We start from the raw sequence: 27,189 nt of genomic DNA, 5'->3' as shown, positions 1-27,189 counted from the left end.
CTTGTGATTACACTGCTTTCTGGCTTAATATTTTAAAAGCTAAAAATTCATTCCTCCCCCAAGAAAAATTTTAAGGCAAATCCAGGAGAAAATATATCTTCCTCATTAAAGAGGTCAGTGCTGAAAGAAAATCAAGGCTAGACCCCACTGTACAGTGGTTCTATGTATATACCCTCTCCCACCAAAAAAACCCCACAAATACTAAAAGAAAAAAAGTGATCATATTAACGTAATTGTGCTGGAGAAAAGAAAAATCCACACTTGGATATCAGGTTTCTTTTAAAAATCCATGTTGCAAAAGAATCAATGATTATTTCTTTTGGACATAATACTTTCATTAAGTGGGTCAAACTCACAAATCAATGCTACAAAATACAGTCTTTTCGGTCACTTTTAGTTATAATGTACACTATGTATATATAAACACAAGAGTTACCTATCTTAACGAAATACAAACGAGCAAACGGCTTGTTAAAAACCAGAATCGGGACTTATGAACAGTGCAGAAAATGCAAACGCCAAAAATACGATGCCTCCTATGATTGTCACTGTAAGAGAAGAGAAAAAAAGTGAAATAAGGCAAACTTCCTCTATGAGGGAGCGAAGAGGTTGCCCATTATTCTTCCAATCTGGTGAACTAACCTTGAAAAGAAATTAGAAACACTCAAACCCCTCTTCCACAGCAAAGAATACTTAATACACTTGACTGTACAGTAATAATCCATTGCTTCTCCAGCGCTGTTTCAAGAAATGACAGAATTATATTAAAATTGAGACAGTGCTGACAAGCAACAATAGAACTATAACTCCTCTTAAAACCCAGTTATTAAAAAGAATGTTCAACAGCCTCTGACAAGAGACTTTTTTATTCCATTTTTAGGCCCTCCCAGCTACACAGGAAATTTTCAGTGGAATCCATAAACGGTCTCCACCTACAGATCCCCATCTTACAAAACGCACTTTTAAGGCCAGAAATTTTATTTCCAACGTGATGATTTTTTTTACTTAAATACATTGATAAAAAGCAACTATAAATCCAGCAAGGCTTTTAGATGAATTTGTATTTTACTAACATCTATGCATGTGAAAAACAGTCCATGTTTGCAATAGCAGTGGCAATGAACTAGACCTCTGAGAGATCATTGCAGAGACCGAGTGTACTCCAGAAGTAAAAACTTAGAACGAACGCCCCTTTCTCTAATCTCTTAGTAATTCTCGAAGTTGAAACAAATGGTATTTTCTTTGTCATTTAAAAAATAAAAGGGGTGCCTGGATGGCTCTGTCAGTTAAGCATCTGATTCTTGAACTCAGCTCACCTCTTGATCTCAGGGTGAGTTCAAGCCCTGACTTGGGCTCCATGCTGGGTGTGGAGCCTACTTAAAAAGAAATAATAATGAAATTTTAAAAAAAGAAAAATAAAAAACCAAAGACTTACCAGTTCTGACAGAGATTTTTTGTGCGATCATTCTTCCTCCAATCACTGCCAATCCGGTGCATAAGCAGTGGCCCACTGTCCCACCCACTGCTACACCATACGGGTCCTGAAAGCAAGCATAGCTAACGTTAATTTAAAAGCAGTTGAAACAGTTACCTGAGAACTGTTAGTCACTGAAAATGGAGATCAACAACAACAAGGTTCTAAAAATTCAAGTGTATAATTTATGAAAAGTTAATAGCTGCTTGAAGGAATATGCTCGTTGTATCTAGGAACAGAGCTAAAAGTAGCAGAAACATTTCTGAGATCAAAATAACCCTCATACAGCCTTTCAGCAGTTGTCACGCTTCAGTCACAGGTGATATTTAGCTCTCAAGTGACAAGTGCTTTTGAGACTCCACCTAGACATCTCTTCCCTCGGGTAGTGCCTGCTATTCTGGGGAAACGAGGCAAGTCTTGACTCTACAGATCCTGCCTGCCTTCTTCTCCACTGTGTCCTTGGTGCTTTAACTCAGCGCCAGGAACACAGTATTCATTCGGTAAATGCTTGCTACCAGCACAAAGTGGAGGTGCCCGGATTGGGAAGACCAGTGAAAGTTTTCCAGAAAAGAAAGCCCTGAAGAACGGGCAGGAAGACTGGACTTTGTTTTGTGGAGGAGAGAACATACTAGAAGGCAACAGGCCACCAGTAAGAGACAACTACAGAATATGTTAACATAGAACATAAAACGTAACATGGTAGAGGTGAGCTCATAAAGGACCCTATCTATAAGCTTAGAATTTAGACTTTAAGACACTGGCTGGTTTTTAGCTGGAGAGTCACAGAACAGGTTTATGCTTTAAAAGTCTAGTACAGAGAAGGAACTGGAAGGGAACAAAATTAAAGGCAAGGTGGTCAATGGGAGAAGCTATTGCCTGGACTGGGGTGGGAGACTAGAAGCAGAGAAAAGCAGGTAGATTTGGGCAATTAAGGAGGCATAATTGATATACCTTAGTGACAAGTTCAAGTATTAGGTGTTAAGGAAGAGAAAAATCAGGCATGACAGCCGTATTTCTCACCCATAATTCTCTGGATGAATTATAATACTACCATGACTTAAAAAGTTAGTGGAAGGAGTGAAGAAAGGGTTTATGGGTGCTGACAGGAGTTGAAAGTGGACAGGTTCAGGAGTCAGTTGAGTTCAGTGGTGAGTAAACTGTGGGACTGAAGAGAATGACCCTGAGAGAAAATGCAGATGGAGGAAAGCAACACCGAAGGGATGAGAGAGGCAGAGGAGCCCCCGAGAAGGCGGCGGAGGCGTCCAGGCGAGGAGCCCCCCGAGATGAGCGCCGTGGGGCCAGTTGGCGGTGGCGGCGGGGAACTCACAGCCCCACGTCAGCAGTTCAGTGAGGGCAGAAACTAGGGCCAGCGGGTGTAGAGAGCAAAAAAAATGGACCAACTCCCATTCCCCATCAGAGCCAAGGCCCTTGAGTCGGGGGAGGGGAGGCAGAGGGTGGCCTCTGGAAGAGAAGTGGGATTGAGGGAAGGGGGGAAATCTCTTAGATGTGGAAAACTCATGCATGTGAAAATGCTCACAAAACCACCCTGGGAGAAAGGCAAAGATGTAAGCGACCGAGTGGGGACACGGAGGGGCGGGGATCAGGAATGCAGCAGGGACAGCACTGCCGTTGGGGGGGGGGGCAAGGAGGAGAGGCGGACCCTGCTGCCCTGTGAAGGGGTGGGGTGGGCAGGAGCGGCGGGGTGGGACTGCGCCGCTCAGACTCTGCGAGTTCTCACTTCCAAGCTGGCATCCTGGGAGATGGGGCCATTCTACTGCAAAGTGACGCTTCAAAAATCACTGGATCAAGTACAATTAAATAGTTCCTTTAAGACAGAAGTTTTCAGTCTTTGTTATTTGCAAAATTTATTTGACCCTGGAACCTCATCCCCCACTTTTTTTTTTTTTGCTTAGTACCTAATTAACATCTTCTAAGGACATGGTGTTGAAAGCAGAAATAAACTTCAGACTAAAATAAACTGAACTGCATTCCAGCATGGTTTATATAAAAAATTACCAAAAAAAGTCAGGAACATTAAGGGAACAAAAACAGACCACCCCTATTTCTGCCCCTGAAGAGCTCACTACCATCCCCACGGTGCTGGGGGGGTGGGGGTGGGGGACCTACACACATTCTCTGCTTCATCCACACAACCACCCCATGAAGTAGCTAAATGCCCCATCTTCAGACGAAACGGTGCAGTAATCTGGTCACACAGCAGAAGACTCGAGCCTGGTCAGCACACGCCACACTGCCAGAATGCGGCGGCACCGAGGGAGCGCACGGGGACAGCGGACCCGGACCTTTCCCAAGTCCCTCTGTGCCACACAGATGATGCTATGAAGGAAAATGCAGCCATTTCTACCGTCATAACAGCTCACTCTGGCGGAACCACCCCCACCATCACCACCAAAAGGTCGCTTACTTTCAAGTCCCAATCCTGGCAATCTGAAAGCCAATAAAGAAGGCTAGAAATCAAGAAAAATATAAGGCACAGCCATTACGGTGACATTTTCCAAGAAAGTTTTAAAATGCAGGATTCGACAGGTCCCCGGTAGCTGGGGCGCCTGGGTGGCTCAGTCGTTAAGCGTCTGCCTTCGGCTCGGGTCGTGGTCCCAGGGTCCTGGGATCGAGCCCCGCATCAGGCTCCCTGCTCCGCGGGAAGCCTGCTTCTCCCTCTCCCACTCCCCCTGCTGTGTTCCCTCTCTCGCTGTGTCTCTCTCTGTCAAATAAAATAAATAAAATCTTTAAAAATAAATAAATAAAATAAAATGCAGGATTCGAGTGAAAAACGGAGTTCTACTTTTCTTTTTTTTAATACAGCATTTTTTATGTTTCTCTGATGAAACCGCCCCGTCCTGGCCTTCAGCTCTTGTTTGAAACTGGGGCCTACGTTAAGGAACTTGTCTCCTTAGGAGCTAAGGACACATTCAACTCAAGCTTGTTCTCTAAATCCTACCACTGGATAAAAACAGTGCAATTGAACAGATTTAAAAAAGACACGGTATCAGCTAAGATCAAGGAGAGCCTGAGAAGTTGCTGCAGCACTGCTTTCCACAGCCGCCGCCTCAGTAAGTCGTAGTAAGCCCGGGTGAACGGTAAGACCCCTCAGGTGAAACTAATGCCTCCCGAAAGGAAGATGAAGATTTTAAAAACAAACCCCCCAAGCTATCTTTTAAATTAAGTGGCATTTGGCAACGACAAGATATAGAAGAAAATGCTAGAAGGCAGAGAGCCTCAGCTTCTAGTCCTTGCCCCTGCTACCAACTAGCTTATCTTTGGACAAGTCGCCCAGTGTCTGCGCCTCAGGTTCTGTATCTTTAGAGCAAAGGTGCAGACAAAGTGAGCAGAAATCTCTTCTAGCTTAACACCATTCTAGGCCTCAGTATTCAGGGTCTAAGAGCAGCGAAACTGTATATCAGAAGCAAGTCAACTGTAACTGCACTACCCAGAGATAAGCACTGTGAACGTTTCAATTTCCTGAAGTCTTATGTTTGCCGAGAAGCGACTATTCCCACAGCACACAAATTTGTAAATAAATGAACTAATTTCTCCATACTGGACAGTTAGGCTGTTGTTAATTTTCCACTGAATGTTATTTTGTAAAGTAACCCCCTGCAACACTAAAGTTCTAAGGAAAGACAAAACCAAGTCAAGACAACTGCCACGGTATCAGTTCGGCAAAACTGAAGGGAAGAGGAGTCAACAAGAGAAATCTAAAGACGCCAAGTCAGCTGGGACACAATGCCATCTGACTATAGGAGCTGGAGATGGGCCATTTTAAAGAGAATCAGGATCATTAGTCTAAAATAATCCAGCATGTGAAGCAGTCCCTTGGCCCAGACGGACTGTCCTTTGGAGTCCTCCGGAGCAAAGTAACATTGTTATGCTTAGTTTCACCATTAATACAGAAGCCGCTGTTTCTCAAGTATCACTCACCTCTCTAGCTGCCAAAACAATTGTAGTTAGTTGTGAGCGATCACCCCATTCTGCTAAGAATGTTAATGTAAGAGCCTGAACAAAGATGGGTGAAATAAAATGCAGCCATCTTTTCTGAGGTATCGTCGTGCTTGCACCCGTTTCAACATCTCCTGGTCCATTTAAGAGTTTGGTTCTTTGAAACTAAATTTTTAAAAAAAGGGAGAGAGAGAGAGACATTAATCCCAAGAAGCAAATTAAAATAGTATCAAAATTACTTAACCTTTCTTTGAGAAAGTGTTTAAATTTTATGGAATATGCTGAAACTAAAATTATGTGACCCCAAACTTTTCTTTTGAACCACTCTCACACAACAAACACTATATTCTCAATTCTTCCATTCCTCCCCAACAAAATCAATCTTTACTGCTCCCTTACTATCCTAAATGCGGTGGCAAGAAACGTAAAATACAAAGTACAGTTCCTGCTTTGCGGGAACTTTTAATCACCGAGGAGCCCGATCACATGAGGTCAGCATTCAGCCCAGCGTCCTTGCCTACCACATTCCCACTCACCCAGAGTCTGATCACAGCTCTACGAATGCAGACCAGGCACAACAAGCTATTCTTGTGTGGCCCACACATCTCACACGGATAGGGATGGCCACCGAAGAACCTGTGCATAGTGTTGATTCTTAGCTGAGTGCTTTTTTGGTCCAGATATTTAATACTGCCATGACTTACTTCTTCATCTTTTTTCTTTAATTCCGCTTGCACTTCTTCCAGTTCCTCTTGACCTTCATCTGGACTCATCTTTAAGCCTTCTCGAAGCATTCTAATGCCAAAAATGGCAAATAATGCAGTTGAAACATAGTATGTATACACCCTGGGGATGACTGTGGTGGCGTAGCCAAACAAAACTGGAAGGAAATGCAACAGCACGCCCAGTTAGTTAGCAGGCACCGCAACTAACCCACGGAACAGTTAACTTTGGGAATCCTAATTTAACACTTCTGGGGCGCCTGGGTGGCTCGGTCGGTTGAGCGGCCGGCTCTTAAATTCCGCTCAGGTCATGATCTCGGGGTCCTGGGATCAAGTCCTGTGTCTGGCTCCGTGCTCAGCACAGAGTCTGCTTCAGATTCTCTGTCTCCCTCTCCCCCCGCTCCTCCCCCACTCACACGCACTCGCTCGCTCTGTCAAATAAATCTTAAAAAAAAAAAACCACATTGTTCTAAAGGAAAAATGGTTCACATAAGAAGCCGATCTAATACATATTAAACCTTAAATAATTCCACTTCTTTCCCTCCGCCAATTTCAGACCCTGAGATCAAGCCAGGGGCCTAACATCATGAGATCAGTGGTGCAGCTGAAGACAGCATGTGTTCCCCGGGGAGAGAACGAACTCCCCTGTGGACACAGCCAGGGGCTGGCTCGCCACACGTCCCGTGGGGCACAGTACTTTAGGGAGGAACTTAACGATGACGCCCTCTAAGGATCCTGACATCTTATACCACTTTCATATGTAAGTGATATTTCTTCATCACAGATCTTTAAATTACAAACTTCTATAGTGAAGAATCATGACAAGATTCTCCATGAGAGGTAGGATTCAAACTCTGCTCCTTTTTAACTACTTCAAGTAAGTATATCTTAGTATATGTGCTGCCGAAGCGAGCACCAAGTAAGTATATCTTATAAAAGAAACTAATTCCTACATATATTAAAATAACATTTACAATAGACTCAGATTTATTCAGTACCATTCTTTCCTATTGTTAAAAAAAGAGGACAACTGTATTAAGTTAAACAAAAAACTATATTTGGAACCCTATCAAGGACCCAAATCCTAACTGAAACACAATTATACCAGTATTATCAGTTCAGTATTTAAAACTTCAAACTATGGAAAGGCCAGAGGACGTTCCATATACATAATAAATGCAATTACTCCACTTCACATGCTCTTTCTATGAGTACAACACTTAAAATCTGCCTGATCAAATGTATAACCATATCTGCCTGAACATCAAATGTGTAACCATATCAAATGTATTCCCAGTTCGCTACATTACAAAACTGAAGATTTTAAAATCATGTTTAGAAAGACATCAAATCTGTTTATGTGTACATGTTTTAATTATATGTATGAATATGTATATCTGCATGTATGTGTATGCACACACACGATATGTAGATTTTCTGCTCTATCCACTGAAAAGGCCACGAAGCAAAGACATCTCTGTAACGAGCCCACTTTACATGCAGATCTTGGTTTCTGACAGCATTCTCCCGAAAAGGCTCCTCAGGGAAACAGCTAACTCCAGGGCTCGGCAGACAGGGCACAAGATGCACCTGCCCTATACTGTTAGACTGGAAAGTTAGCAAGAGCATAAAGAATGATGGCAGCATGACACAAGGACTAGGAGCCAGCTTGCAGGGGCTCCCACCAGCCGAATCTGGGACAATTTAAGCAATATAGTTAAGTAATTAAAACCTACTGAAAAAATGAATTCCCCAATTTATACTGACAGCACATAGACAAGCCCATGGGATGGGAAGGAGCTCTTTGTTAGCGCAGTGTGCTGGGGCCCACAGCAAATGGGGACGGGGCCCCAGAACCAGCCAACCATCGCTCTGCAGGCATCAGGGGAGCGCTGAGATCCTGTGAGAGTCATCCACTCCGAGCGGGCACAGAGTAGCTGTACTGTCTTAGAGCGTCTCCGTAAAGACTGCGTAGTATTTGCAGAGAAAAAGACCATACACAAGAGAAATCTTGACATCAGTGAGGGACAGATGGACATCATGTTCTTCCAGACGTGACCCTCTCAGAGGGACAAACACCACCAAGGCCATAATCTGGTCAAGAAGGCACGGACTTAATCTAATCACGAGAAAACAGCAAACCGACACAAGATGAGGAGCAATCCCTTAAAGGCTGTATTCTTAAAAAAAAAAAAAAAATGTTAACACTGTAAAATACGAGAAAAAGCTGTGGAAGTATTTCAGATTAAAAGACTAAAAAGAACCAAATCTAATACCTGACCTAGGCTTGCTCCTCTACAGGAGGGGATGCTGCTAGAGAGCATGTCAGGTCGCCTGACACAAAATAAGGACAGCAAAGCACGTATCACTCTGTCCATGTATATATATATATGAGTTATGTGTATTTATACATACTTTATATATCTACAGATAGAGCACGTATACGTCACATCTACACACCTATAAATCATGTATGTACACACACATGCATAATTTTGTTTAGATAGGGACAGGTCACAAACGCTAAAGCAAATAAGGTAAAATGTTAACAGGGAATCTAGATAAAAAGGTATATAGGTGTTCTTTGTACTGTTTTATTTTTGCAACTTTGTGAATTTAAAATATTTTCCAGAAAAGTTTTAAATTTTAAAATGGAATGTAGCAAGCCTCTTTAATCCTAAACTCAGTTTTCCTTCTATCTTCAGATAATCTAAAAAACAAACCAACCAACCAACCTTGATACTTACGGACACTTACACTGCCATCTTTTCTGCCTGACCTCTCCAGAGAGAGCAAAAAACTACCTGGCATTATAACTTTTCTTCCTCTGGTTACTGTCCCTCTATTTCCTCTTTCTTTGGAAACTTTCCCTCAGACACTCAAGCACTTTTGCTCTGGGAAGAGTGAGCCATTACTTCTCTTTAAGCAAGGACTTTGCAACAAGTCAGAACAAGTTATGTCCTGGTCCTTCTACGTCTTGGCAATGTAGAAGTTGCAAGAAAAATCACCTGGAGTGAAGATAGAGATTTGGGACCCACTGAATTTCAGGTAATTAAACTGAGAACACTCAGCACAGGGACATCAGTGTGAAGGGGGGAAAATGAGCCAAGAATAAAACTGTGGGGAATATGAATATTCAATGGCACAAAATTTTTTTCCCAGAGAGAACTATAAACACAGGGCGTCACAGAAGCCAAGAGAATAAAAAGGTGGGAATGCCCAGGAATGTGGTGTGAGGGGGCTCACGGAAATGAAAACTGAACTCTAATCAGGAAAGCTGAATACTGAAGCCTTTCCACAGGTGTCAGAGCAGAAATCAGATTACAAGTGGATAAGGCGGAAAATGAGAGAAAGGCAATAAGGAGGAAGAGCGGCAGTAATAAAACTCTGAAGCACACAGGATGATCACCCCTGCTGTGGGACGGCACAGAAAGGCTAGGTGAACCCACCACCCGCAGCGAAGGGAGGGGCCTGCCTAACATACTGAGCCCTCCACTCGCGTCTGAAAGGGGTAAGACTTCCAAGTGTACAATCTCCAAACTGGGGCTGTGGTGCTCCCAGGGATATATAAAGACTTCACAAGGGGACACGGATGAATACTTTATAAAGGAATTTCCCGAAGTTCCACTTGTCTTTCCTAAAACTCATCTTCCTGAAATGTGCTTGTGGTTAGGAGTCAGTCAGGCTCCCCTTTCTCACATCCCTCCTTCGCTTGCCTTTTGTCCCCTTTACAAGGATGCCTTTTACCCAGCTTTCTCTGGTGCATTTCCCCACAGTATGGAAAAATATATATCCTCGGGCAGCAAAGAGGGGGTCTAAAATCCTGGGGTCCTCGATCAAGGCATCATAAAGCAGACACGGGGCTTTGGGGCTTCCCTGTCTTATGCAAGCTGCTGGTAAGGTCATGATATCAGAAATAATGGCATTATGTTTGTTGGAACCGATGCTCATGGCATTAGAAATAGGGTGTTTGGGCCTTGGCAGGAATGACAATTTTCACCGAGAAATCGTGCCTCTTTCATTCCCCAACCGGTGTAAATGAAGGCGGTTTTCCCTAAGGCAGAGTCTTGTTACAAAAAGCAAAGAAAGCCTCAGAAGGCAACACTAAAGCCCGTGGGGTCTTCTCTCGCCCTGGTGGCACTCTCAAAGCTGGCTCCCTCGCCTAATCCAGCCCCCCGGCATCCATTTTAGAAGGATTCTAAAGCAGATGGTTGTCATTATAGCACGTTCATTTCAATTCAAAAACCAAGTCAAATGATTTCGGACAGAAAGCAAGCCTGGCGTGGATGATTTCCTATGGACCTACTAGAACTGCTGTGGCGGTTAGGTCAGGTGGTAGACAGTGTCCACAAACCAAACAAGCCAAAGCTGCAGCTCCAAGGCACTGGCAAAAACGTATTCAAAATATGTGATGTGGTACAGTTTTTAAACAAAATCCCTTATTGGCAAAAGTACACTGAAACGAACAATATTTCTCAATCATTTTTAAATACAGCCAGTTAAACAAGGTACTTCTAAGTAAAAGACTAACATGTACAAGAACAGTCATTTGATAAATTTCAGAGAAACTCTTTTTGGTATACTTGATGGTTTCTAATCCTCTGCTTTCAACAAAACTGACAGCAGTATTTCAAATCTTATTTAGCGGTATTAATTTGTCAGCTGGTAAAGCATTAAAAAATATTTTTGATGACAGACTAGTATATAATTTTTAGCCTAAAACTCAGGAGTCCAATGAACTGAGTATGATGATAAAAGAATTCCTTACTATCTACTTATTTATGTGAATAAAATTTCTCCGCCTTTACCTCTCTATTAAAAAAAAATAAAGATTAGAGTTGAGGCTAAACCTTACTTCCTTCGCTCAATAAAAATATTGGTCACGGACATATAAACTAATTTTAAAAGAACAGTTCTGGGGCAGCCTGGGTGGCTCAGCCGGTTAAGCATCTGACTCTGGATCTCAGCTCAGGTCGTGGTCTCAGGTGGAGGTCAAACCCCCCACACTGGGCTCCACACTGGGCATGGAGCCTACTTAAAAACAAATAAACACTTCTATCATTTCATTAAGAGATGCATATCCAAACTTTGAAAAAATGGTTTAGGTAGTGTGATATATTAGCTAAATATAAGTAATATAAATGTATTTAGCTTGTGATACATTTTGCTTTTAATCAACTGTGTACTATTAATAACTATAACTTAAATCTGTAAAAAATATTACATTTGGAGACTTAACAAAGGAAACCGTCAGTCTCTTTTAAAATTCAATTTATGGGGGCGCCTGGGTGACTCAGTCAGTTAAGCCTCTGACTCTTGATTTCTGCTCAGGTCGTGATCTCAGGGTTGTGAGACAGAGCCCCATGTCGGGCTCCACACTCGGCGGGGAGTCTGCTTGAGATTCTCTCTCCCCTCTCCCTCCCCCTGCATGTGCACACACTCTCTCTAAAATAACTAAATCAATCTTTAAAAAAAATTTCAGTTTATATGCATATTTGTGCTGCAGATAAATGACAGTGTTGAACGAGCTAAATCTGAACGAGCGAAATCCATGAAAGATTTTGAAGCAGAAAGTTATAATCATTAGGGTAAAATTCTAGGAGGAAAGTAAGAATTAAAGGGGAAAAAACAATGTCAATGTCCAAATGTTAAGAGTTTGTTCAGGTATTTTTAAAGGAATGAAGGTGACAGTGGGTTATCAAACTGCTAATGGTATTTAGATCCCATTTGACTTATTTTAAAAGAATACCTTAACAGTTTTATTTTACACAATATAGCAGAAATTAGACCTTTGCAACTCCTTAAACTTATGGTGACAACTTTTCGACAACTTCCATGTGAGCGGGGGTACAGAGTTTCTCCAAGTGGTCCTGGATACCCAAGGAAAAGGCGCGCAGACCCCTGCTGGAGCCCGTTCCCCACAGCAGCGGTGGGCGGGGCGGCCAGCAGGGCAGCGGGCGGCAGGCGGGCCTGGGCCGGGGACTCAGCCGGCCCCCAACTGATCGCGTGGAAGAGGTGGGGGAACCCCTGGCACCGGGTTCTGAGGGGGGAACGGGCAGAAAGGCCAGTTTTCCAGTTACCCGCAAAGCCAGAAGTTTCAAAAATAAAATCCTCCAGTATTATTCAAACTCATTCTAAACACATGATTTCACCAACAACCCGCTCCACTTTTCCTATTTCCTATATCAAAATTTGCTTTTGAAGAAAAAATTATGTTATTATGAAATATGAATGATGCTAAAACTAACTTCTAAAATGTGAAAAGTAGTCCGATTATTTTAATCAGTAAACTATTCATTTATAATAGGTTTAAAACGACGTAAACTCTAACAGGCGTCCAAGCAGCCAAAACCAGAACCTGCTCCGTACTTGAAGAACCAGCTTGCGTGAGAGGTGGGAGAGGCGCAGAGGGCTGAAGGACCGAGCACCTGAAACATTTAACACAGACCGCAACCCGACGAGGGAAGTAGGCATTATCGTCTGTCTCCAGTGCACAGATGGGGACACTGAGGCTGGCAGGTTAAGGAACTAATCAGTAGGCCACTCCACGACGGTCAGGTTCCCACCCACGTCTGACTTTCAGGGGAAAGCTCAGTTTTCCACCCAGCTAGGCGGCTTGGGGTGGCTTCTGAACCAGAGACTCAGCTATGCCTCATTATTTAGTGTTAAGTTTACTTTCTCATGGTCTAATTCTAAAACTGAAACCTATGCAATAGTAACACAAACTGGGAATCTAAGAACATTTCATCCCTTTATTATAATGGGTAAGAACATCTTAATCAAACACAACAAACTGAAAGTGACTCTTCAGTTACTTGATTACCAAATGTCCTTCAAAAGTTACTGCTTTCCACCACGTCCCTGAAGTGTCCTTCAATCGATAATCCTCTGTTGTGACTTGAGTCCTATTTCTAAGAGATCAGATGAGAAGCTTATCTGGACTGAAAAGAAAAAAAGGCAAGGGTATACACAGCCAAACCAAGGATAAAAAACTAGTGAATCAATGACGAGTATGGATCTTGGCTGTGAATCGCTGAAATTTTCATTTTTTTGAAAGTACAGCATGGTTTTTAGTCATGTATGTACCTGACACTATTTTTCTGTTTATTAAATTCTGGAACTCGGTCAAACTAAGTGCATCTGACCAGCTAGCTAAATGAGTCAACGACTCAATGCCCCACACCATGCTTTCTCCTTAATTCAGTAAAGTCACGAGGAGGACAAAGCACACTCACCTGATAAGCACGTCATCAGGCCCAGGGCGAGCATAGCCCCCGCCAGGACCGTCAGCCGGTTATAGCGCATCGCCATGATGGCCGCTATAAAAAATGTCTTATCGCCCAGTTCAGATACAATGATAACTGATATGGCAGCGACAAATGCATGGATAAATCCCAAATTCGTTTGGGTAGCTGGATCTTCTTTATTGCTATGAACCGGGGCAGCTGGTGTAAATCCTTTCTGAAATTAAAAAAACATATATATTATGTATCAGCTATTTTTGAAAAAAAATCATTACTTAAAATTCTTTTATTTTTGAATATGAATTAAAGTTTTTCTGTCATGATCATTGACTCACTGTCTAAGGACTTTGAAAGCCATTTGTAATGACCAAGACCTCTAATTTATGGATGCTACAATGCAGACCAAGTATAATTCTACAAAATAATTTTTTTAAAAAAGAACAGAGACCAGCTATAGCCACATAGTAAAACTACCTTATTTTCTAAGATTTGTGATTTGAGATTTAGTTCTTAGCTACGTCTCGAATTCTTTTTTTTTTTTTTATTTTTATTTTTTTTTTTTATTTTTATTTTTTTTAAAGATTTTATTTATTTATTCATGAGAGACAGAGAGAGAGAGAGAGAGGCAGAGGGAGAAGCAGGCTCCCAAGGAGCAGGGAGCCCGATGCGGGACTCGATCCCAGGACGCTGGGATCATGACCTGAGCCGAAGGCAGACGCTTAACCATCTGAGCCACCCAGGCGCCCTACGTCTCGAATTCTTACTTGTACCTTGAGTGGAAGAGCCAGATATGTTTACCAAACATTCAAGTAACAGAAAGCCAAGAGAAGTTCCTTTAAGATTTTATAGGACAAAATAGGATCCAGAAAGTTCTCAAAAGGCTAGAGCAAGAAATGGCTCTAGCTGAGATTTAATATAGCTGGATATAAAAAGATATAAAGAATTTATACAACACCAAAAAAACCCCAATAATCTGATTAAAAATGGACAGAGGACCTGAACAGATATTTTTCCAAAGACATCCAGATGGCCAACAGCCACATGGTATCATGCTCCACATCTCTCCTCATCAGGGAAATGCAAATCAAAACCATAATGAGTTTACACCTTAAACCTGTCAGAATGGCTAGAATCAGAAAGATAAGAAACAACAGGTGTTGGTGAGGATGTGGAGAAAAGGAACCCTCGTGCACCTGGTGGGAATGCAAACCGATGCAACCACTGGAAAACAGTACAGGGGCTCCTCAAAAACTTAAAAATAGAGCTACCCTATGACCCAGTACAGGGCATTTACCCAAAGAAAACAAAAACACTAATTTGAAAAGATCTATGCACTCCAATGTTTATTGCAGCATTATTTACAATAGCCAAAGAGGGAAGCAAACTAAAGTGTCCATCAACAGAAGGATGAATAAAGATGTGATATTCTCTCTCTCTCTCTCTCTCACACACACACACACACACACACACACACACACACCACACAGGAATATTACTCAGGCAAAAAAAATGAGATCCTGGGGCGCCTGGGCGGCTCAATCAGTTGAGCATCTGCCTTCGGCTCAGGTCATGATCCCGGGGTCCTGGGATCAAGCCCCACTTTGGGCTCCCTGCTCAGCGGGGGATCCTGCTTCTCCCTCTGCCTCTGCCCTCCCCCCCGCTTTTGTGCTCTCTCTCTCAAATAAATACATGAAATCTTTAAAACATAATGAGATCTTGCCACGTGCAATAACATGGATGGACCTAGAGGGTATTATGCTAAGTGAAATCAGAGAAAGACAATTACATATGGTTTCACGTATACGTGGAATCTAAAAAACAAAGCAAATGCATAAACAAACAAGCAAAACGCAGGAACAGACTCATAATTACAGAGAACTGATGGTTGCCAGCGGGAGGAAGGGCAAAATGGGGGGAGGGGAGTGCGGATACAGGCTTGCAGTTATGGAGTGAGTACATCATGGGAATGAAAGGGACAGCAACGGTGCCGTGGTGGCCTTGTACGGTGACAGACAGTAGCCACACTTGTGAGGTAGCGAACACACAGAGCTGTCCCATCACCATGCTGTACACCCAAAACTCACGTAACACTGTGTGTCACACTTCAATAAAAAAAATTAAAACTGTTAAAAAATATATACATATATAGATGGATATATGGATGGTCCTATGCTCAAGTCTAAAAATATCCTAGGCGGTGTCATGTGGCCTAATAAAAAAGACAAACTGAAGTCTTGGTTGGCATTAAGGTCATTTTAAGCTGAAAATGTGACCACGCTCAAACAAGTAAAACAGTACTTTAAGTACGTTTAACAGTTAGTGACAAGTCCGTTATTCTGTGCTGCTCAGCTCTTCCCCAAAGTTCTGTACGGCTCCGGGGCACCACCATGGAGAAGGCCCTCCCCCTGAAGATCATCCCAGGCAGAAGAGGCTCTAAGACCAGGGACTGGCAGGCTGCCGCGAGGCCACGACCAGCCTGTGTCAGCTAAGAATGCTTTTACATTTTTAAGGGGTTGCAAAAAATAAAAAGAGGGACAGAAGGGGGGAGGGATGGAAGAAGGAAGTGAAAACTATGCAACAGAGACCTTAAAAACCTAAAATATTACCTGGCCCATTAAAAAAAAAAGTTTGCCGGGGCGCCTGGGGGGCTCAGTTGGTTGAGTGACTGCCTTCGGCTCAGGTCATGATCCCGGAGTCCCTGGATCGAGCCCCGCATCAGGCTCCCTGCTCAGCGAGGAGCCTGCTTCTCCCCGTAACCCTCCCCCCCCATGTACTCTCTCTCTTTCTCTCTCTCTCTCATTCTCGCTCTCTCAAATAAATAAATCAATCTTTAAAAAAAAAAAAAAAGTTTGCCAACTCAGGCTCTACAACAATCAAATAAGGGACTAGGAAGGACCGTGTGCCTATGTTCCCATGACTGCGAAAGTTTGTCTGTGGGTCTGTATCTACGCTATGCGACCCTAAGAGGCAGAACTATAAAGTCACAGATGGTAGTAAACGTGTAGGTGGCAGACTTCAGCGTACCCCGGAGAAAAGATTTCTCCCCCAAGACAGCCACGTGCAGCCGAACTGGACCGCTAGAGAAGGCAGTAAGCTTCTTCCTCCACGCCAGCGTTCCAGAGAAGAGAACCTCCCCTTACGGGACAGGCGCTGTGTCGGAGGTCTGAACCTGGGCCATTTTGTCTCTCGGGGGTCTTTACGCAACGTCCAGAGACACTGGTTGTCACAACTGAAGGTTAACTACCAGCACGTGGCAGGCGGAAGCCACAGGGGCTGCTATGGACGGGACACCATGCACAGGACGTTCCCCCAGCCCCCACAGCAAAGAATCACCAGATCCAACACATCACTAGTTCCCAGGCTGGGAAACTGGGGGCTACACAAATCGCTTCTAAATGTCTCCTCCAAACCTAACGGCCCACCTTCAATTAACTTTTAAAGCTGTGAATCTCTAGAAACCTAAGAGAGAAAAAAAGAGAAAGAAACCCCCAAAACACATCTGATATTTGACAGGGTAAAAACAGAAGTACTCTGATTTACAAAGGTCCTAGTCAGAGATATCAGAGATAAGAATAAAATCTGAAATTCTTAGTGTGCATGTCATTCCTCAACTCACGACATAAACTTGAGTCCTAATTCCACAGTAAAGATCAGCAAGATTTAAGCATTTATCAGATGAGACCTTTGAGCTAAAAACTGGGGAAAATTTAACATTTTAGAAAATAGTTGGTATTAGGACTAAATCAAAAGGACAGCCTTGGAAGCCAGCTCTTGATTAAGCAAGTACCATTTTAAGAAATTCTTGCTTTCTTGGGCGCCTGGGTGGCTCAGTTGGTTAAGTGTCTGCCTTCGGCTCAGGTCATGATCCCAGGGTCCTGGGATCGAGCCCGGAGTCGGGCTCCCTGCTCATCGGGGAGTCTGCTTCTCCCTTTGCCCCACCCCCCTCTCGTGCTCGCTCTCTCTCTCTCAAATCTTAAAAAAAAAAAAATTCTTGCTTTCTCTCCATGACCATTTTAGTTCCCTCTATGCTGATGTTCCTTTAAAGATGAGCTTTCTTTCTCTTCAAATACCCTATGATCATTAAGCATCATAAAAAAAATAAGCATTTCAACTTGGCTCTCATTAATGCAACCATTTTCCTCTCAGTATACCTTTTGTATGAAGGAATTTCACTGTAAAGTATTTAGGATCTGAAATCCAAGAAAATGTTTAGGAATAAATATACACCATTTATTATCAATTCGCTCCAAGCTCAAAAACAGAAAATGTTTACTTTTAAAAACACAACAGGGGGGGCACCTGGGTGGCTCAGTCGTTAAGCGTCTGCCTTCAGCTCAGGTCATGATCCCAGAGCCCTGGGATCAAGCCCCACATCGGGCTCCCTGCTCAGCGGGGAGCCTGCTTCTTCCTCTCTCACTCCCCCTGCTTGTGTTCCTGCTCTCGCAATCTCTGTCAAATAAATAAATAAAATCTTTAAAAAAAAAAAAAAAACACAACAGGGATCAAAATTGCATATTTTTTTAAAAAGATTTTATTTCACGGGGAGAGACACAGCGAGAGAGGGAACACAAGCAGGGGGAGTGGGAGAGGGAGAAGCAGGCTTCCCGCTGGGCAGGGAGCCTGATGTGGGGCTCGGTCCCAGACCCTGGGATCACGACCTGAGCTGAAGGCAGACGCTTAACAACTGAGCCACCCAGGCGCCCCCAAAACTGCATATTCTTGTGGCTTTATAATTCTCAGCCATAAAGCCCTGGCCACATTTCTCAACCTGTCTCTCTGTGAAATGAGGACAAAATAAAACCTGCCTTACGAGGACAACAAAACAAAAAACTACATATTCTTAAAAACTTGCTATACACAGAACACAAGAAAATCAACTTGCAGCTTTTATTGTATATTAGGCTGGTCTTGGATATCCAAAAAGATAGTGTTAAACCACCAACCACTGTGATAAGAATTTAAAACCAAAGCATCAGAGTATTATGGAGATCGATTTTTAAAACTTAAGAGTGCTAATAGCAGGGTCAGAAAATGATCACTGGTCGTCAAAGGCCTAAGTGCTTACTGCGTGCAAGCAGTGCACCTTTCTCTAAACACCTTCAGGATGACCTGCTCTGGTAGCAGACTGCCGGCGGCCACAGCCACGGCATTACCACTTACTGTACGACCTCGGCCCGGAAGTTTACCTCCCCGGGACTCAAGCGGCAGGGTCGCTGTGAAGATTAAATGAGCTACCACACAGAGAGCTGTTCAGGTGTTGCCGAGCACACAGTGAGCACTCAGTTACAAAGAGTCACCACAATGCGCCACAACACGACCAGTTTCATCTTTGTAAAACGAAGTGAGTTCGTCACGTGACCTCACTGTCTAACAATGAGCCCCAGACTCCACATTGAAGGATGAGCCTGCACAGCAGCACCGTCCAGCAGAAAATAATGCAAGCCACATAACTGATATTTTCTGGTAGCCACATTTTAAAAAGTAAAAACAGATAAAATTATTTTTAATAATATTTTACTTAACCCAATATAGCCAAAATACTACTCTGGGAACATGGCATTCCTTTTTTCCACCCGGGCGTCCATCTACTCACCACACCCAGCTCAAGCACATCTCCATTGAGCCGAGCCACATTTCAAGTGCAGAAGAACGGCCACTCGGCTCAGGGCTACAGTCTGGGCAGTACGACAGAAGAACCTGTTAAGCTTTTGGTAACCACCAGCCTTCAATCGTGCAGTCCTACTGCCCCTCCTGCCTCCTTTTTGTGGTTCGCCTTGATTCCTCAAGATCCAACTTACACAGAACCTCGTAAGGAAGGCCTAGCCCAACGACTCCCACCCCTAAGGATCCTGCAAGCCTCAAGAGAAAGTGAATGCATACCGTGGGCATGGCAGGTACAGGACTGAAACAAAGTTTAAGACAGGAACACTAGGGGAGTTCATCCTTTTGTATTAGAAGCATGTATAAATGAAATGCCATCTGTAATAACAAAAGATAAAATAACTATATGTCCATCAACAGGGAACTGGTTAAATAAATGGTTGCTCCGTGTATCAGAATATTATATTCTAAAATATAAGAAAAGTAAAAATTAGAATGTTTTATTTATACCAATAAAGAAAAATCAGTAAGATATTTTTAAGTTAGAAAAAAGCACCTATTATGTATATAGTCATTGTATGTATGTGTGTGGAGGGGTGTGGGAGGGAGGGAGGTATATAGTACAGTTGTTAATGCATGCCAAATCCCAGCAAACAGTTAACAGTGGGTGTTTACAGGAAAGAAACCAGGATGACTAGAACAGAAGTCAGCAAACTTTTTCTTAAAGGGCCAAATGTTTAACCTCATGGGCCACAAAGTCTCTGTGATAACTACCCAACTCAGATGCTGTAGCTTGAGAACAGCCATAGATAATACTTTAATGGATGGGCATGGCTCTGTTCCAATAAAAAACTTTATTTACAAAAACAAGGAGCCAGTGGTAAAATGCAGTTTGCTGACCCCTGGAACTAGAATACAAGAGAAGGAGGAGACATACTGTTTCACTCTACGTTCTCTGTACTTCTGGGTGGTTTTTTTTTCATACACATGATTACAGACACCTGTTGTGCACCACTTCAAAAATCTCTTGACCCAATCTCTTGCTCTACTTATGGAGAACCAATTCCTTGAAGGCTATTCATTGGTTTCAGGCAGGTCCAACCAGAAAGTAAGGGCTCTGCATTCCTTCACTACCCGGAAGTATGGAGGAGTTAACACCTGTGGGGCAACCTTTGACCAACAGGGGAAGTCAGCTCCGAAATTCATTTCATAAGCCTCCCTGAAGCCTTAGCAGGATTCGGTAGCAGCCACTCACAGAGGGGACTAACTTCAAAATGCACTGGGGTACATGCCCTTCCCTCATTCCCAGGACTGACAATTGCAAAGAATACAGGCATGTTCTGAGAACAGGGAGCAAACCCATCAGATGAATGGCTGGGGTAAGATGAGAAAGATAAATTGAGGCCAGACTGAAAATCCTGTGTGTTCTGATCAGCAAGAATCCCTCAGAAGTTCCTGAGTAGAAGCCACAAATATGATTAAGGCACTGTGGCTACCAGACCAGGGCAGAATGTAGAGAAGGCTGGCGGCCGCTGGGCCAATGAGGAGGCCCGCTGCATAAGACCACTGGTGAAGGTAATTCAGAGAAGGGAAAATTGTGCACACGACAGAAAGGGAAAATATAAAAAGAGCTTTAAAAAGCAGGGTGGGGGGATGCATCAAAGATGATGGTAAGGTTTTTCTGCCAGGTTTACTGGGAGGAATATTTATATTCCCACAAAACATGTGGGCAAGTGGAAAAAAAATAAGGTTTGGTTTCAGATACGTTCGCTGTGAGGCAGTAAGAAGCACTTCAAAGGAAGGTTTCCAAGAGGCTCCCAGAACTGGGACGCCTGAGCTGAGGCCAGCAGTCTCAAGGTATGTGTCTGGCTGCTGGCAGCCTACACTGATCAGCTAGAGCTTTGCAAGTAGATGAGATTTCCAAGGGAAAGGGAGATTAGATTAAGTTGAAAAAATGAGCCTTAGAGAAGGTCTTCACCTAGGGAAAGGGGTGAAGGGGGTAAAAAGAACAACAGCAACAACACAACTGTCTTAGATATTCAGAGAGCCAGGCAGGAGATGGTCAAGTTAGGGGCAGGCACCCTTCGCTAAGCCACTAACTAGATGCCAAGTATTTTCATATACACGGTCTAACCCGCTACTCAAAAACCTGAGAATTGTTATCTTGACTTAAGAGGAGAGAATGAAACTTACTAAGACTCAAGGTTATCCAGCCAAGATGGGGTAGGGCTCTTCAAGAGGAGGTGAACAGTGTGAAATGAGCTGAAAAAGACCCCAGGAAGTAGTAAGTAGATAGGTTTTAGGTATCATTCAAAACCAGAATTTTAATGAAAAGACAGGGACTGAAGCCAAATAAGGGAAGACTAAAGTGAAGCGAAAGAACAGTTAATTCCCTAAGTCCCAGTTAGAAATCTGGTCTAGGGACTCCTGAGTGGCTCAGTTGGTTAAGCGTCTGCCTTTGGCTCAGGTCACGATCCGGGACCGAGTCCTGCATTGGGCTCCTTGCTCAGCAGTGAGATTGCTTCTCCCTCTGCCTGCCATGCTCGGTCTCTCTCTCTCTCGGACAAATAAATAAAATTTAAAAAAAAAAGAAGAAGAAAGAAATCTGGTCCATAAAACTGAAGAACAGAAATGAATACAGTCAAGTAGTTAAATTATTGGTCTTTTCCCCCCCTTTCCCAAAAAGGAGAAGCCTGGGGGCAGGTGTCATAGACAGAAAGGGGCCAACTGAAAGGACAGAATAAAGACTGTGAGGAGGGAAAGCAGCGGAGGTCAGAAGAGAACAGGCACGGATGGCTGGTCTCGCCCCCCGCCGTGGAGAAAGGCAGCACGTGTGGACGCTACGGGCGGGGCGCAGGCAGGGGCTGTCACTCTGGTACCCCACCACCCAGTTACAGTGTTCTACCAGTCATCAAACACCAGTGTCTGCCTTCATACAAATGCCACCATTTCAGTATTTGAATTTGGGCGTCAGATGCAAATTATTTACATCTTGGGATGTAAAAAAAAAAAAAAAATTGCTGAATAAAACTCATCTTCACTCAAAATTAGTTCCAAACTGAAAGTTCCCTCGTTTAGAAAGTATTCCTTTGTGCTCTCATGATCTTCGGGAGAAGGATGAAAATGCCAACAAGGCAAACAATAACTCCTACTTGAGTCCCAGAGCTCAGATGCACACACGGCAGCAGTGACCTGAATGAAAGCGGCGTGGGAACCCCGGCCACGCGGCCACACGGCCACGCAGTCACACGGCCGCACGTGCCGAGCCAGGGAAGATGCAGATGCTCCTGTGAGCAAGGGCTACTACCAGCTACCTGGAAAAGGCCTGGTCTCCCTGCAAGGAAACAACAATAAGGCCGCTCAACACAAGTCATCACACAAGAGGTGAAATTTGGAGATAAAGGAGCCTAGAGGAAAATGCTTACAACTGGCTTAGAACGGTCTCCTCACCATGACTTTACTGTATCAAGTTAGAAAAGCCTTTCCCACAAAGTGGGAAATATGCACAAAAATATACGTGCAACTTAAATAAGACATTTTAAAAGATCGTAAGGGCGCCTGGGTGGCCCAGTTACTTAAGCGTCGGACTCTTGATTTCGGCTCAGGTGATCTCAGGGTCCTGAGATGCAACCGTGTGTCCTGTGTCGGGCTCCAGGTTCAGCAGCGAGTCTGCTTGAAATGCTCTCTCTCCCTCTCCCTCTGCCTGTTCCCCTGCTCATGCATGCTCGCTCTCTAAATAAAATGTTCTTTAAAAATAAATAAAAAATAAGAGATTGTATTTAAAGATAAAATTGTATTTATTATAAATTTTCACTAGCATGTCTTTTTATCTGTGAATGGTTAGGTTTGTTGTTTTTTATTGTTACTTGTTAATTCATATTAGAATACTATATATTTAACAATTAGATGTTTATAAATACATTTTATTTTAATGAGTTAAACTTTATTTTTATAAATGTTACTGTTTTATAATGTATTTATAAATTGAGATTTGAAATGTATTAAATGTATTTAGCTTCAGTGATTTTTTTAATTGCTTTGATGGTAGAATACCAACAAACTCAGTAACGTAACGATCACTTCATTCTGACACAGCAATCATAAGTAAGACGAGTCATCTGACAGCCTCTATCTTTGCTATAAAGAGGCTGGAACTGGAAGGTTGGGCGGGATGGAACAGGAGTGCAACCTCATGAAAATGGAAAAAAGTTTAAAATTTCTCAAAGAAGGCCTTCTCACAGTTCAAAGATAATAAATAAAAGAAATGCCAAGAAACAGTAAAGCAGAAATACAATAACAAGAATTTGTACTGGGTGAGGTAATAGGCTTTTGTGGCTTTATCAACCTTGCTATGCAACCAGAGCAGTTCTTTGGACTTCCAGAATACGCAGCAAATTATAAACTGCCTTTATTAAATCTGTCTGATCTCCCTCAACTAAATGGACTTAATGCTTCTTGTACTACATGCTCTGTCCAGGGAAGGAATAAGAAAAAAACTGAGTAAGTCACTAGAAGCATAAACTGCATAAATGAAAGGATCCAAGTGGTCAACAACTACTCTTTCCAAGGGTTTGTAAACTGGGGTTTATTTGTAACTGTAAGTAGAGAGTGAACCCCCCACCTTTTTTACCTGATTACAGAAAAAAAAATACCCAATATAGAAAGTCCTGTCAGAAGTTCAGTTACCTTGCTTCAAAGTACGCTGAGATATAACATTTTTATAATACATCTTACACATGAATGTCTACCAGTGAAGGAGAGATTCTTCCCTCTCCATTTTCAGAAGTCCACTCTCACACAGTGGCATGAAAAAAGTAAATTTAAATATCCTATCCTTTTAAAATCTACTGGATGTAGCTGCAAAGCAAATCGGCTGAAACTTCAAGATATCCAGCAACATTGAGCCCTTGCTTATACGGTTATCAAATTGAACCCTGACGATAGCTTACTTCTAACAACGGGACAAAAAAAGCAAATGATACTTATATTACATAGTTTAGAAAACATGAAAGAAAAATCTCTTCCAACATGCTGTAGCACCATAGAGAAAAAACCTGAGCCTTATCAAAACATTAGATGAAAATATAATTAAAACAAGATAATTAGATTCTACTACAATATACAACAATTTAGAATAAATTCCTATCTTGGGATCCCTGGGTGGCTCAGTCGGTTAAGTGTCTGCCTTCAGCTCAGGTCATGATCCCAGGGTCCTGGGATGGAGTCCCGAATCCGGCTCCTTGCTCAGCAGGAAGCCTGCTTCTCCCTCTACCTACTGCTCCCCCTGCCTGTGCTCTCTGACAAATAAATAAATAAAATCTTAAAAAAAAAAAAGAATAAATTCCTATCTTAAAAGAACCACCAAGAATACAGCTGACCCTTAAACAATGTGGGGTTAGGGGTGCTGAGCCCCCCCCCCGGCACAGTGGGAAATCTGCATATAACTTTGGGCTCCCCCAAAACTCAACTACTAATAGCCTACTGTTGACAGGAAGGCTTATCAATGACATACACTGATATTGATTAATACATATTTTATATGTGTATTATATACTGTGTTCTTATAATAAAGTAAGCTAGAGAAAAGAAAATGTTAAAATCGTAAGGAAAATACATTTACAGTACTGTATTGAAAAAAAAATCCACATATAAGTGAACCCATGCACTTCAAACACGTTGTTCAAGGGTCAACTGTATATCAAAATATTAAAGACAAAAATCATATTATATTGTGCCTGGCCCTTCCCTTCCCATCTCCAGTTTTAAAGACAAGGATCCTTAAGTCCACTTGAATATAGTCACTGCACACTGCTGCCTTTACTTTACAAGGCGAGATTTTTCCTAGCTGCCTAAAAGGGTATTATTAATAGCCACACCTACCACTATTTATATCTCAAAAAATCACTATATGACTAAAACTCTGATGGAAGGCCTGCAACATTACATTCAAAATCTCTCACAAAGTTACTTAACCAAAAGTAGTTTCGTTTGAAAATAATGAATTAATGACAGATAATGAGTTTAAATGACAGAAGGCTAAAGGATAAACACTAAGAATACATTTCATGATTCAGCATTTTAGTTCAATTTCAGAAGTGGAAATGGCTAGCAGGGTCAGCTGAGCTCAGGAGTGACAGGCAAGAGGGAAATCACTTTTAACCAGGAAGATTTAGGGAAGTCTTCAAAGAGTAGGTATCTGCTGGTTCTTGAAAGGTGGGTACGGGTCTGACCAGCCGGCTCCAAGCTCACTGAAGCCTTTTTAGGGAGGCTGCCTGCTGGGGAGACTAGCCACAGAGTACATGGCACATCTCCGGTTTGAGTGGTTTGAGTATTGCGTATGAGCAAGGGAGTGGTGTCTAAAAAGCCAGGAGGCTGACTGGGGCCAAATCAGGAAGAAATCTCAACATCCGGCAGAAGAGGATGGACTGAAGTCAGTATGCAGGGGCAACTCACTGAGGATTTCTGAGCAGTAAAAGAGAATTCAATTTCAAAAGATTAGTTGGGTGGTGACTGGCCAAATGAAGCCTGGGTGGGAGTGGAGACCTAGGAGAGGCTGAGCGCCAAAACTCTCCCGCTAGAAGAGATCCCAGAGGCCTCAATTCAGGAGTCCTAACTGGAAATGAGGAGAAAGTTTCCCTGGTCCAGGGAAGGCATTTAAAAATGCCGCCGAGGCTCTGCATACAAGTGACTACGTGATTCTATTAACATAAATTACGACGTTAATAAGACCAAAGGAACAGGCTCTGGTATGCTTATGAATTTAGTGTTGGCATCCCACACCGCTGCAGCACTCTGTACTGTCAAAGATTGATTATTCCTCTGCGTTCCTGAGGGTTACTTCCTGCAAGCCAGAGCACGTTTTTAAAAAGTGAGCGTCACGTTTCATAATCCATATACATTTGGCAAAACACACGGGTCGTGCAAAGCTGAACTGGGGTAAGCAGTTTGGGACGAGCGGTTTCAACAATGAAATGTCCGATGCTGTTATCCTCAGGGAATACGAAAAGCCTCGCACTATCCTGTGTTAAAAACTTTCTACCCGGGATAAGTATCTGGAAGCCCATTCCTCGGCAGCATCCCGGTGCTCTCGGACCGGAGGTTTCCAGCGGACGCCGCGCTGGGCGCTCCCTTCCCCTCCCCCATAAGGAGCCGGGCGAGGCCGGGCCCGACCCGGGAAGAAGCGCCCTCCACGGTCTCCACCCCCAAGGAGCCGGGGCGGGCTCCCCTCCCCCTCGCCGGCCGCCGGGGCCGAGCGCCGCGCTCCCGGCAGCCGCGAGCCTGGTACCCAGCGCACCGGCTCCGCAGCCGGCCCGGCCCGTCCTGCTCACCTCGGCACGGGCTGCCTCGGGGCCCTGCACGGCCGCGGGCTGCGGCTGCAGCTGCTGGGCAGACGCCGGCGGTTCCTTGTTCCGGTGGCTAAGGTCTTCGTCGGGGACAGCGCCTACGCCGGTCGGGCCCAACAGCAGCGCGAGCAGCAGGAGCAGAAGCAGCCGGGGCGCCGATGCGCGGCCACTCCCCCGGGCCGCCGCCGCCGCCATCCCGCCGGCCGAGACGGCCACGCACGGGCGCCGCAGGAGGAAGTGCGGGCGATGGGAAGCCTCGACCCCGAGCCGCCCCCGCCGCGCGTCCCTCTCGCCTCGCCGCCGCTTAGTGAGAAATCAGCACCATGCGGGAAGTGGCAAGGGCGGGCGAGAGGCTTAGCGAAGGCCGGCGTCCGCAGCGGCCGGCTCGGTCCTCCCCTTCTCCCGCTGCGGCCACAGGACTCAGCCAACTGTCTCGCTGCGGCCCAGCCCAATTCCTCGGGGCCCCGCCCCTGCCCGTGACAGCCTCCCATTGGCCCGGCGTCCTCTTCGGCGTCGTGACGTCCTCGGGCAGGTTGAGGTGCGGCTCGCGCCCTCCTCCCATTGGACCCAGCGCTCCGGGGAGGAACCGGGCCGCGTGACGTTCCTCGCCTCGCATCCTTCTCGCGCTCCACGCGGCTGCTTCCTCTCGGGTGTCTGTCCACCGGCCCGGGACCGCACGGCCCCGTTGCTTCTGCTCCCACCCGCGTCTTCTGCCCTAATATCCGCGCCGGCCTACGCTGCCCCTAGCCTGCCCTAGGTGTCAAATTAGTCGGAGCGCGGTGGTTACGTGGCACTCGCTGTGGGAACCGCCACACCTAGCCCGGTGCCGCACGCCCTCACGATTCTCG

At 44.1% G+C, this 27,189-nt stretch overlaps 1 protein-coding gene across 1 annotated transcript; it reads right to left on the bottom strand.

Moving 5' to 3' along the window:
• Positions 1-7: 7 nt before the first annotated feature.
• Positions 8-26,795, bottom strand: TMEM165 (transmembrane protein 165). The gene is made up of 6 exons (XM_032400388.1): positions 26,327-26,795; positions 13,389-13,614; positions 6,136-6,311; positions 5,414-5,596; positions 1,436-1,541; positions 8-548 (listed from the first exon to the last, which is right to left on the bottom strand). Exons 1-6 carry the CDS (start codon positions 26,534-26,536, stop codon positions 472-474), a joined length of 978 nt encoding a protein of 325 aa, XP_032256279.1. The 5' UTR covers positions 26,537-26,795; the 3' UTR covers positions 8-471.
• Positions 26,796-27,189: the final 394 nt, after the last annotated feature.

This window comes from Phoca vitulina, unplaced genomic scaffold (assembly GCF_004348235.1).
Source record: "Phoca vitulina isolate PV1807 unplaced genomic scaffold, GSC_HSeal_1.0 scaffold3, whole genome shotgun sequence".
NCBI lineage: Eukaryota > Metazoa > Chordata > Mammalia > Carnivora > Phocidae > Phoca > Phoca vitulina.
The sequence above is the reverse complement of the archived record's forward strand: the minus strand, read 5'-3'. Positions and strand labels throughout refer to the sequence as shown.